This window comes from Ixodes scapularis, unplaced genomic scaffold (genome assembly GCF_016920785.2).
Source record: "Ixodes scapularis isolate PalLabHiFi unplaced genomic scaffold, ASM1692078v2 PGA_scaffold2__306_contigs__length_199485367, whole genome shotgun sequence".
Classification (NCBI taxonomy): Eukaryota; Metazoa; Arthropoda; class Arachnida; order Ixodida; family Ixodidae; genus Ixodes; species Ixodes scapularis.
In genome coordinates this window covers 138,389,146-138,402,013 of record NW_024609857.1, presented here as the reverse complement: position 1 = coordinate 138,402,013, position 12,868 = coordinate 138,389,146, and the positions used below count along the sequence as shown (strand labels likewise).

Here is a 12,868-nt window from a genome sequence, read left to right as displayed (position 1 = left end):
GACCTGTGAAGTACACCTTTGACGAAAAATTTAGATTGCTATGTGCTCGTGTCGATTTTTACAGCCCATTTTATATCGAGCCTGGTAACTTGGACCACCCTATATTAAAAAAAAAAAAATGTGCCGGAAAACTCTCTTTTCATACTTATTTTTACTCTCGCAACTTGGTACCATTTCCGCGCGATGGCTGAAGATGATAAGGGCAAGACAGTTGCGGGTAAACAAATCACGCCACAATTTCTTCGGTGCTGGTATTTGTTTGGTGTTAAAAAATAAAAAAATAAAAAAAGAGAAGGTCTGGTATTGCTAGAGAGCGTGCGCAACAATTACAAAAATCTGCTCTTGCATCGTAGCTAGTGTGTGTTGATAAATACGATGCATTGCCTAAACAGATGTCTCGTAGGTTCAGGACGCTCGCAACTCCAGTCTTTGCGCTGCCTTATTTGCAGTGGGAATATTTATTCAGTTGCTTATTATTGAGGCGAAAGATTAGATAACCTCCGCCGATAAGTGTTTTCTACTGCGTAGGTAACACAAAAAGTCAGCGAAGCAATAACAAGCACTTTATAATCGTTTAAACATGAACTTCGTGTCGCGGGAATCATAGCTTGATTCCTATGACTGTGATATTCTAAGGACATTCATGCTGTGTGAGATTCTAAAATATAACGTTTCTCTATTTAAATGTCTTCATGAGATGCTCCACAACCTTGCTAATTGTTTTAGTGTCGCTGAAACAGTAATAAATATATTTATTTTGACGTGTTTAAACACCAATACTAGGTCTTTGTGTGGAATACAACAAACATCAAACCACTCTAATAAGAAACACAAATACAGCTACGCATGTGAGATATATCGAAATCACGGCTAAATATTGTTCCGTATTTTTTACTTCAGACGGAAAGAGTTTGAAGACCAAGGACAAAATAAGTCGAAATGGTCTTCCAATTGGGCCCTACCGCCTGATAACAGTGCTCAGCAAAAAAAAAAAAAAGGAGAAAAAATATTGTTCTTTAACATCCAATGCACGTGAGATACCTTTAGCCATTTCGAACTTTATAAAGCTTATAAGCATTTTTACATGGACCAATATTTTCTTTAATCTTCATTTTGACAACTGGCGTCAGAAGTTTGATACTTCTTGGGACCACACAGCAGGTCGTAAACGAAATCGCAGGTTGTACTTTGCCCAAGTTGACTCTTCGGAGCGACGACGGTGCAGGCATCTTCTGCATTGTTTTAAGATTTGCGTTAGACAATGTTCATACATGTGCCTAAGAGCTGTGCATTGTATATTCGCGTACTTTCTCATATATACCATATCTTTCCCTTCCGTCGTATTGCCTTTAAAGTCCAGTTCTATTCCTAAGAAATCAAAGTTGTAATAAACAATCATTATATATGCAGTGTTATCACAGAGCTCTTGGACGTCTGCATTGTCTGCTGCCCATTTATGCATCCAAGCGAACAAGCGCCTGCTCAGATAGTACAAACCTCTGGGACAAAATGTGCCTCTTCTCTGGGAGTTTAGGGCTTTAAGAACCCCGATGAGGTCAAAGTTCGTAATGCAAAATGTGACCTTTTTTTTTTGCTAAGAGTCGGCATATCTTTCCCTTAATTCGACAAAAAAATGTCTGAGTTAGGCTTCTCTGTCGGGTTTTTTGGCTTTCATCTGGCATCTTTTGGGTGAAAATCGCCAAATAAGTGTCAAAGTTAGGCTTTCTGCCTGCTTGTTCGGCTGCAATTTGGGATCTTTGACACCAAATCGCCAAACAAGTGCCATAGTTAGGCTTCACTTCCTGATAGTTAGCCTGACATCTGGCATCTTTGGGCACTAATCGCCGCATAAGAGCCAGACTTAGGCTTAATGCTTGGAAGTTCATCTGTCATTTGGTTTTTTTGGATATCGATCGTCAAAGAAGTGCCTAAGTAAGGCTTCTATTCCTGCAAGTTCGGCTGTCATCAAGCATATGTGGGTCTAAAGCGCTAACTTATGCCAGAGTTAGGCTTCGTGTCTTGAAGTTCGGTGGAAGTCTAGCGCCTTTGCTCCCAAACCGCCAAGCAATTCCTCGACATCCAAATCCTCAGTGACATCCTCTTTGCCCATTGAGCCGCTGTGAGCTAGACACGGCTCATTCAAACTTCGCCTTTGTCTACAATGTAGGATATCCTGGACCCCAAAATTGATAAAGGGAACCATTTTCCATTTTCCTTTTTGCTTGTACAGAGCGAAGAGAAAGACGTACAAAGTCGAGATACTCTCGAACTGATTTTTCTGAAATGCTAGAGTAATGCAATCAGGGTACTCCCGTTGGCACCGGCTCATTTATGTTTGGGGATAAAGAATCGATGAGTTACTGGTAAGGTGCGGGTGATTGCGTCTTGATTAAATATAGACTGAGTTGAATTCTGCTCCCAACTCTTTATTTTATTTTGGGTTTCTCGTGATTACCATAACTCTGAGGTGGTCGGAATGTATTGCCGTGGTGTGACGAGACAACGCTGATTTTGCAAACGCAGCAGCGGGTTTTTGTGCTCGCGGGTGGGTGCACACGCCAATGTCCGGTTCGAGGGTTACACATTTTTAAGCGAGGTGCCGTGAGATTGGTTCGACGTTATCGGAGCTGCTGATATCGAGATAGTGCTGCGCGGGACGGAATCCGCAGGTCTCCTCAACATATTTCATTATCAGCCGAGGTGTTGCAGACACGAGCGTAGCTGTGCGACTGTTTTGCATTTATCAAAGCTGAATGCTGGGCTAGTTGGTATTGGTCTTGGGTTGCCAAAGGCATGATAGCGCTTTTTTGGACGAGGACAAAAGAAAGAAACACAAGACAGACACGAGCGCTGTGATTGATTGTGATTGATGAGTGTTTAAAGCTGCCAATAGAGAAAACGAAACAACAATAAACAAACACGCGCTTGGGGCTTTGTAGTCTGGAATCGAAGTAGTGGCGGAAGTCCGGTTTCTCTGTCTTTTTTAATGCTAGCTTTCGTTTTTCGTTTGTGTGTGCGTGTGTGTGTGTGGGGGGGGGGGGGGAGGGTCATTTGGCTATATCAACAAGGGTGACGACATCTAACAATCGTGCTTCGATCGCTTCTTTTCTTTGTGTCCTGGAGCGAACGAAATAGCACTCTCGTGGAAAACCAGAGAAAAGCTAAATTTCGGCTCGCTTTGGAGCTTTCTTTGGCAATTTTGGCATATATCTGACAATCCAGTCGCTGACCAGAAAAATGCCAAACCTTGGCATGCACCAGAATCGTTACTACATTAGAATTTTTTCGCAGTTATGACTCACGTATGGCGCTCACTTTGACACTCATGTGGTGGACCAGAGAAAACTAAACTGGCATGGACCAGGATCGCCAACTAACCAACTAACCAACAGTGCCAAGTACTTTGGCACTGACATGCGTTATGAATCAAAACCTAACTAAGGGTATGTTAAACCCCTACGTTTGTCACAGTTTTGCCCCTGAATCGTGAAATTATAAATAAATATTTTTTTATGTTATTCGTTTTATCGAACTATTTAACACTATATACCAGGGGTGGCCAAGCTGCGGCTCGCGAGCCGCATGTGGCTCTTCGTGTATTAAAGTCCGGCTCGCGGCTCCTGCCCCTCCTACCCCCCCCCCTCCCCACACACACACACACACACTCCCCTGCCTCACTCCCGGTCACACGAGCACTTCCCCAAAAAAGAGAAATGGAAAGCGTTTGAAATCGTCAGGCTGGTTGCGGTTTGGTTGTCTTGTGCTACTGCTACCTTACGTTACGTACAGTTCGACTGCTTTTGACTCGGATAGATTGAGAGTAGTTCGAGCTCTGTTTACTGCTCTGAACCAAAGTTTACCCCGCCCCCTCTTGTGGCTCTTGGAAGTTTCATGGTTTTGTTTGCGGCTTCTTGGCCGGGTCAGCCTGGCCGCCCCTGCTATATACCCTTCGAGGTGGTCTGTCAGATTCATCATATTAGTTTTGGAACTCGTCATTTAGCACTAGAACACTATTTTTTTAATATCACCAATCAAATTAATATGTTAAAAAGGTAGTCATACCCTTAACGTAGATGCTTCTGTAGACAGTGCATTTTCCAACATCCATAAACGACAAGTATAGGGGTAGTGAATCTTCTTCTGAAATGTAGCAAGTGTGGAGAACAGTGCGTACTGTAATATATTTTAAAACAAAGTAACATTTATGATGTGTGGGCCATCAGTCTGTTGTTCGAGAACTTTTATGGACACTTAAGGGTTGATGAACACATTGCAGTCTCAATGCCGACCTTAACTTTTTTCTGTACTGTATTGTTGTTATGAAAACTTTCGCAGACTAAGTACATGTCCAAAACAGTGTTTTAACAATGTTGCTGCTGGTGATTACGGCATAATAATATTAAGCAAAACATGATACGATTGCCCTGGTGCACCATCTGACTACTTTCACAACGAAGAGACTGTTCTGTAGGGACAGCTATGATGAAAGCATGTCCATGAACTTTGAAGGGGGTGCACTTATTGTTCTTAAGAGAGATCGTGCTTGCTGTCCGCTCATTTGACCTTGGATTTATAAAGGGTTCTGTCTGAATAGAAATACCTTATGATAAGTTCAGCTTGCTCATTGGCGTGATTGGTTTACCATCATACCTTGAGTTCACCAGGTTTTTGAAAAAATAAGCCTATTTTGTGATAAACTCGATCTTGCTAGGTACCGGAATCATTAGTCTTGGAGATTTTAATGTACGCCTATAAAATGTTATTTACAATAATTTTCATCGTGGTCTATTTGAATCACAAGTAGGACGAATGCTTTACTCAATTGTATTACCTTTATGGATTGAAGCAATATATAATTTTAAAAATCCAGCGTGATATGTGTTTGATCCCGCGTTAGTAAACTTTAAAGTTCACAGTCTCATCCAGACTTCCAACCCAGTTGTTACACCTGATGTTTGGCACATTTCGTTTTTAAGTTTATTGTGTTTCGTGTAAAAATACAAATGTTACAGGCTAAGACTCATTCGCTCTTAACAAGGGTGACTCTTAGCCTTTTCAAAACTTTAGACAGTGAGTAGCGCACGAAAATGTAAACCAACATACGTAACTCTATGCTACTTGCTAAATTTAGCATATAAATAGGTTGCAATTGAAAACGAGCGTGTTGGTTAATAGATACAAAACTTGAAAGTATAAAATAGAGAGGACGAGGACGTCCTGTTCCCGTCCTCGTCCTCTCTATTTTATACTTTAGAGTTTTGTATAAATGGGTTTCGCGTAGACTATATACATCAATTTAGTTTCCCCGTTATATCTGACGGTGAATTTAAGCTCACATACCTTGTACATCAATTCAGCTTCCCCTCTATATTGTCACGAATGACAATTGACAAGGCGACGAATGACTGATGGAAACAAACGTTTAGTTGGGCGAACGTGCGCCAAGAATAAAAGAGTAGGCTAGCGTTGCAGGCGTCGATGGCGACGTAACAGCAGGACCCACACCTGGGGCGAGAGTGACTCCATATGGAGTGGCGCGGCTTCTTAGAGCCCAAGATATTCTGCCTCGACCTGGACCTCGAACTATACATTCTCGACCTCGACCTCGAACTATACATCCTAAAAATAAACATGCTGGCCAGTTGTTCAACCTTCCCGAATGTTTGATTTACATAAAAAGGGGTGAAAGATCATGCGATGCAGGATATCAAACCCGGGGCACCTCCATGTGATTCCAGCGCGCTGTCGTCTCGACTATCTAATCTCACGGCAATGTGGTCACGGATCAAGGCGACGAGAGGAAGTACAATGGACTGAAAATAAAGGCTTAATCGGCGAAATTGTGCCAACACAATTAAGAACCAGCGTCGGGGCGGCAGGAAAACAGGCCGCGATTTGGCGGCCTGTGAAAGTTTGACTCAATGCTATTGGCTGCTGTAGTGGTCGCCATTTCGGACCCTCTTAAAGCTTTGAAGCTTTAAACGGGTCGTCAAAACTAGTTGCACCAAGATCACTATGGAGCATAATCGTACTGAAAGCGTTTCTCGGCCAAAAGGAGTGTCTTTGGCACTTTGCATGCAACGAAGGCATCACTCTTGCTTATTTCCCCGGATCTCGTGTAATTATGTTGCTCTTCTTGCGTGCTTCAAGACGGTAAAATTATTTTTCAATGCCTCCAGCCATTGACGTTGCGTGTGATGGCGGTACAAAGATGTACGTCATCACACGCGGCGTCGGTGCTTGGGCGCATTGAAAATTAATTTTTACTGTTGAAACGCGCAAGAAGAGCCACATAATTATAAGAGATCTGGGGAAATAAGCATGAGTGATACGTTTATTGAATGCGTAGTGCCATGGACACTCCTATTAGCCGTGGAACGCTTCGAGTACGATGATGCTCTATAGCGGTTTTGGTGCGACTGGTTTAATGACCCTTTCGAAGCTTCAAAATTTTGAAAGGGTCCGAAATGGCGATCACCATGGAAACCAGCAGCGAAAAGCTAATCACTTTGAGAGGTCTTGTCGTCCGTATGACGGTATTTGTTTGTGTTCGGCTAGCAGATTGGAAGGCAATGGCGCTACTTTCCCAGATCCAGTGACTTTCATGCTGACGCGGTGCCTCAAACCACGACTTCGCTTTCCCACACATTATAGTCGGTTGAACTTCCGGCTGTTTTTTGCGACTAGGTTTATGTTCGGGCAACGGGGGAAAAATGCTGATCGTTGATCATATCGAGACCCGCTGTAGTTTCGAAAGGTGCTTGAATTAGTTTAGCTTCTAGTTATGGTTAGCTTTAAAGTTTTAAATGGTCCTATTTAACCACACCTGCTTTGGCTTTCGGATATAAGACGCAGTATTCTTTAAATATCTTCTCACATGATTTACATAGCTTTTCATAATATATCGCTCGCTCCTTATATTTATTTAATCTACAGTCACGTTATCATCCTATCTAGGATGATAACATGAATATACATTTATAACGGCATTCATTTGACTCACAACATTTTCCTTAAAGCACGCGTGAGTTTAATTCAACGTTACTAAAACACTCAGTTGGGAAACTCACATAGAGACAGCTTTGAAAAACAGGACCCAATCTGTCTCCGAGCACCGAGCTAATGACGAACACAACGCCACCATTTCTCCCGCAGCGGTCACTCGAGGAACTGCACGTGACTTCTATTTTGGCTTTAAGAACGGATACAGCGGAAGAGGTTACAGGGGTGCCACCCCCGTCTCCCCGGCGGACGCGCCGCGTCGACCTACCGATGTTAAATTGCACCTAGGTCGGGACGCGCTACCTGAAAGCCCCGTTGAGGCATGGTTGTATAAAAACAATATTAATTGTGCCGCAAAACCCTGCAAACTAAAGATTTTAAAAACATAACGCGCCCCTCTTTTTGTACTAAACTCCAATAAATTTCATACAAAAAGAGTCTTTTCCGTTTGTTTCTGCACAAAAACAGGCTTTCAAAAAGCTCAAGGTGACCACAGTACAAACAAACGATAAGGAGTGGCGCTGTTGTCGCATTTAGCTCGGTCTCCGTGGACGCCAGCGGCCCAGATTTCGACGGCGAGTTTCCCAACTGAGTGTTTTAGTAACGTTGGTTTAAGGCAATCATGCCCGGTGTATTAATTATTATGCGTATTGGCTGAAAGCGATTTATATCTACTGAAATATTAAAAATTACGTTTTTATTGTGAATGCAAAGAGTATCACATTTTGGTTTTACTTGAGGATACTGCAACCTTCTTAGTTAATAGAAGTATACTTACGGCCCTCAGGGACAAAGTTTAACTGATTCTTGGAAGTATATCCTTCAGTCGACGCAAGCGTGAATAGCGCATTCCTAGTGACCAAGGTAAATAGGATTAGAGTATTATTATTTAAAGAAGCAGGACATTTAGGAGGAAAACAAGTAATTTATTTTAATAAACAGCAAATAGCTCCAGTAGTAAATATGTGCCTGTTCAGTAAATCTAATGTAAAAAAGGAACCTCGAAAGTGAAAGCTTAGGTAAATCTAAGATTTATCACTCTAACAAATTCATTTATCATAAAACAATACGATACGTATTACAATTATACAACTATCCCTCACTGCTGCTAGAGGTAGTTGATTTTTGTTTTAAGGTATGCATCACAGTAACTATACTCTTCATCTAGTGAGAGTTGGATATCTGCACTCTTACCTTCAATTCTTGCTTTATTGAGCGAGCGAAAGAGACATAGCCATCCCTTTGTTTTACCTTTTGCCGGACGAATTTACCCGCAATATATTTCTTACGCTTTGCGGATGGATATTGAGAAATACAGGCATCCGAATTTACCTCGCTGCTGAATTCACGAAAACGAATTAAGTCTTTGAATACCCATTGACCAAACTAATATTTGCATCTCTGATCATTTGTGTTAAATTTACTCGTCCACCAAAGAAAAACACACATTCTAAAAAAATGAGAATGGAATTCTGTATTACAAAACATGTGTAAGGTATTTAGTTAGATAAACCTAGATTTTGGTGTAAATAGGCTTTATGTGCGTAGCGTAATGCTATTATATTTCGACGAAATGCCATTTGTAATCAATAGGTTGATCGAATCATTCATAGTTTTCAAAGGCTTTCAGCGATTAATGCGTCTCAAGCTTTACTTACGCCGACTGTGGCTCCTCTCCATACTCAATTAAAATATGGTATCCACCCTCCTCTTCAGGTCCCACCTGGGAGAATCTTACGCATTTAGAAGTCCCGAAGTTTGGGTCTTCCTCGTAGTTTCTGTACAGCATGTACCAAGTCTCGGTAAGTGGGAACCCCTGCAGGCATTAATTCCGGAAAATTGAATTAATATCTGAGTACTCGTTATATTAGTTAAGGTATGTTAGAATTCGCTTTTTCTTGTGCTCAGATGTAACAAGATGATAGTGTCACGTACGCAAGCCACATTATGTTTTCGATTCTCTGAACTTGATTTTTTAAGATGACCGAGACCTAACCATATTTGGGCATGAGTAAATATGTCCATCAGAAACAGCAGCCTGTTAAATGAAGTGATCTGAAAATAATACACTTGACGATTTTAATTAAGAAGAAACAATCTTGTACGCGGAAATAAATATTACACAAGTTATATATCAGATAAATTGCATAAAATGATATTTCGTTACTAATTTTAGACAGGTTGACCAGTAAATACCTTGGGTATATCCTGGTACATTTCAAGATCTGGATTGAGCTCGGGGAAATTCGAAGTTGATCCACCGCCATGAAGAATCAGGATAGTTGCAAATGTAATGACGGTCTTTGACATAGTTCGTGTGACTTATAGCTGAAGTATTTGAACACTTCACATTTACCTGTATAACGCGAATGCAGTAGTGTTTATGCGAGGTTTTATAGCTGATCTCGACAGGGATCGTGTACTCTAATTTGTACTTGGTTTCTTATCCGAAATGTACGAAGTCGCGGAACATGCGTCATTATAATTAAATCCACCCCTGAACAAATGCCAGTAAAGATGCAAATGATTTATGTTTGACTTTTGCGTCCACCTAAAAATATAGTGAAATTAAAAGGTGGAGGCGTCGTTCCCCTAACTGCCTGAGTAGTTAGAAAAAATACTTCAGCTATACATATTATTAAAACTCAAGTTTCCCTTAGTGGAAACGTTAAGAACAATAAACGGTGTAAAGAATAGGCCACTTTTGTACATTGTGACGCTAATGATTACAAATGACTCAGTCTTAATGAGTTTTTAGCTTTTCCATTTTGTGCATACCGCATGCACATGCTCTATTTTGCCGTTAAGTGTCTTCATGCTACATTATTTACATTTAATGAGCGGTGCCTCAGCCATGATAATTGTTGGAAATATTGCAGGATGTGCGGAGAACACCCATGGAACATGCATGACTGATGCGAAGAGATATACATTGGTCGTAGTTCACTTCTAGCTTGTTTAAGCTATATAGGGAAACATTTGTTTATAAACTTGTTTCTTTAGCTCAGCAGGTATATTTAACCTAAAGCTGAGGAATTATAGTTCATTTATTTTATCACGCTATTAAAAAAAAACAGCTTAAGCTGGTTTCAGCTTCAAGATCGGTTATTGCTCCAGCATGCCAGATTGGCATGCTGGTTGATCTGGTCCCAGCATCAAGCTCGGTTATTGCTCCAGCATGCCCAGTTTGGCATGCTGGTCATGGTGGTTGATCTGGTCCCAGCTTCACGCTGGGTTATTGCCCCAGCATGCCCAGTTTGGCATGCTGGTCATGCTAGTGGACTTCCCAACCAGTTTAACCTTTTTAAATTAATACACAAAATAAACAAGCCAAGCTCTTCAGGAAAGCCAAATCGGCCTCCAATTTATTATTTTCGTACTTGAGGCCTGCTCACAAAAGCTCAGATGCTACAGATCCTCGGCGCTGACACAGTACATTCCCGACGCACAGACAGCAGTTTTTCGGTGCAAAACAATGTTTTTTTAAAACTAGACTGCTTATCTCTCAACACGAAAAATACTAGACACATGCTAAAATCAGGCAAGAACAATAAAAGTACTACACGGATGAGAGAAGCGAGCCTGGGCTGCGGCAGTGATGGGGGCGAAGCGGCGTCTTGCGTAGTCGGCAGAGGCGAGGAAATCCCTGTGGCTTGGATTGCATTGTCGATACTCCTCGGCACCACCGTCATTCACGAGCGCGCACACGTTCGAAGACACGAAGCGACGCCTCAGTCGGGGCGTCCGACTTGTTCCCCTGCTGAACGGATTGCCGCTCGCTGTCTCCTCGATTCCCGCTTCGCTTGCACCGCCGTTCAAGTAGTCTCCAAACAACGCGCAGACAGCCGTCCCTTCGAAAATCTGCTCAAGACCCTTCGTGGGAAACATACTTGCGTGTGAAAGTGTCAAAAGAAACCAGTGACACTAAAATAAGGTTATTGCATTTAGAACAAAAAGACCCTGCAAAAAAAAAAAAAAAGCGTGTGACGCCATTAGCGAGGGAGCCGGGGTCTGGTCATGAGGAGAGTGCAGCAGTAGATGGCTCCGTTTTTGAGCTGGATGCACTAGCGACGCAAGCGCGCCGTGACGAAGCATTCCTTTTTTGAGCCAACACGCTGAGGAGGACGTTGAGGTATGGGGCATAATATCAAAAGCTGATCCAATTGTTCTCCAATTTGTATATCTAACAAAAAAACCGGAATATTCTGTCAACCCCGACAAATCTTCCACCATAATGCAGACTGGCTTCTGGCGAGAAACATTCCCGACATCTGTACGTTTGAAACCGTACTTTTTTAGGAAACCATAAATATCAATACTAGCTTGAAATTAGTCTCCAAAGCATCCAATAATGCTCTGCAGCAATGTTGCCTTATTTTTGAACAAGAAACAATGCCGGTGCATGGTCTGTACTCCATTGACCCTTCAGCTGAGACTAGAAGCTCCGCCTACAACGCGAGCATTCCGCCCTTGATAACACAACTGTAAACGCGCAGGCATGCGTAACCAAAGCACTGCGGAAGCCACCGAGCTCGCGCTGAAGGCGGAGCTTCTAGTATAAGCTTAAGATGGTTTCGCAGCTGAATTAGAACTAAAATAGGGATTTTTTACGATTCCAGGAGGCACCACCGTTAGGACTCCGCGAGTGGCGAAAGACCGATGAAGAGATAAAGAAAACGACCCTGTCTTTTGCTCAATTTATCTTGAGACGCTTCACCTGGAAACAAAGGGGCTGGGTTTGGGGAGCGGGGGATCAGGTTGTCCCGTTTTTTTTTCGGATCAGGCAGAAAAAAGGCGAACACTGCTGGAGGGGGAGGCATTGTGGTATTTCGTCTGTTCTGTTTGTGTTTGCTGAGTTTGGACTGAATGCTTGGAAACATAAATGTTGTCGTAACACATGTTTTGAATGCCCCGCGCCCCGAAACTCCACGGAACGTATGTTTTCCCAGCAAAGATTATACTTCGAAGTCAAATAAAATCAGATTTCAATTTATATTACCCAAAATGTATGATGTACGGAAAAACGAAAAGCCAAAAAGATATGGCGCTATTGTAAGAGCATATCATTTATATAAAAAAAAAAAAAAAACCTTAGTTGCGTCATCTAAATTATTTCCTATAGCACCGAAATTCTATTTTATTTCCACGTTCGACTACAGAGCAGATGATACAGCAAACGTGTCCTCAGTTAATCGCTGTTGCCTCAATATAAGTGGCTTCGAGCGCTGATTGAGGACATTTTCTCATATTACATCAGGGCGCATAAGCCAGAAATAGATTCAGTCTCGCAGCATCATAACTAAAGTCAAATACCGATGGGGAATAAACGATACAAAAACAATCCCTGACATAAGGAGCTTATATGTGTAAGTACCTCTTCTTATGAGTGTACAACATTCTCTCGTTGTTGGGGACTAGTTGCACTTACGATTTTCCTGCGTTCTCATTCTTCATTGAGTTCAGCAATATCGCGACTGTATTTTTTGAATGCGGTATATTCGAATTTGTTTTGTTTTTTTACATCTCCTGAACGCTGAAGCGTTTTGCGAAAGATTTATTTTACCGTTGGCAGCAACACCCCACGTAAGCTAGATTTTTCCAGCTTCGTTATTAATTTTAGCTGCGACTGCGAGCTTCGTTGACCGTGGCAGGGTTAGCGACTTTTTTCAAATGCTGCGAGTCTGCACCAATTGCCATCGCATTTTAGTTGAGCATCCGACAAAGCGTCATAAAGGCAGAAAGATCGCGCTCGAAGTGGAGCCTAGTTTCTGCTTCATAACTTTCGGTGGCATTTGAGAAGTGAAGACTACGTGTGCACAACTTTGATGGGTGCTCAAGATGTACAACCGCACGGCCACCTAAAACT

At 42.1% G+C, this 12,868-nt stretch overlaps 1 protein-coding gene across 1 annotated transcript; it reads right to left on the bottom strand.

Annotated features, from left to right (window-relative positions):
• Positions 1–1,101: 1,101 nt before the first annotated feature.
• LOC120849734 lies at positions 1,102–9,312 on the bottom strand. Its single transcript, XM_040221933.3, has 5 exons — positions 9,199–9,312; positions 8,661–8,818; positions 7,781–7,854; positions 4,063–4,140; positions 1,102–1,232 (listed from the first exon to the last, which is right to left on the bottom strand). Exons 1-5 carry the CDS (start codon positions 9,310–9,312, stop codon positions 1,102–1,104), a joined length of 555 nt encoding a protein of 184 aa, XP_040077867.1.
• Between the last annotated feature and the right edge of the window lie 3,556 nt (positions 9,313–12,868).

Excerpts from the sequence above, each read along its gene's own strand:
- LOC120849734 (XM_040221933.3), bottom strand. The coding sequence starts at position 9,312 with ATGTCAAAGACCGTCATTACATTTGCAACTATCCTGATTCTTCATGGC. Across the intron at positions 8,819-9,198 it reads TGTACCAGGATATACCCAAG|GGGTTCCCACTTACCGAGAC; the intron begins GTATTTACTGGT and ends TAATGCCTGCAG. Across the intron at positions 7,855-8,660 it reads GGAGAGGAGCCACAGTCGGC|GAATGCGCTATTCACGCTTG; the intron begins GTAAGTAAAGCT and ends CTTGGTCACTAG.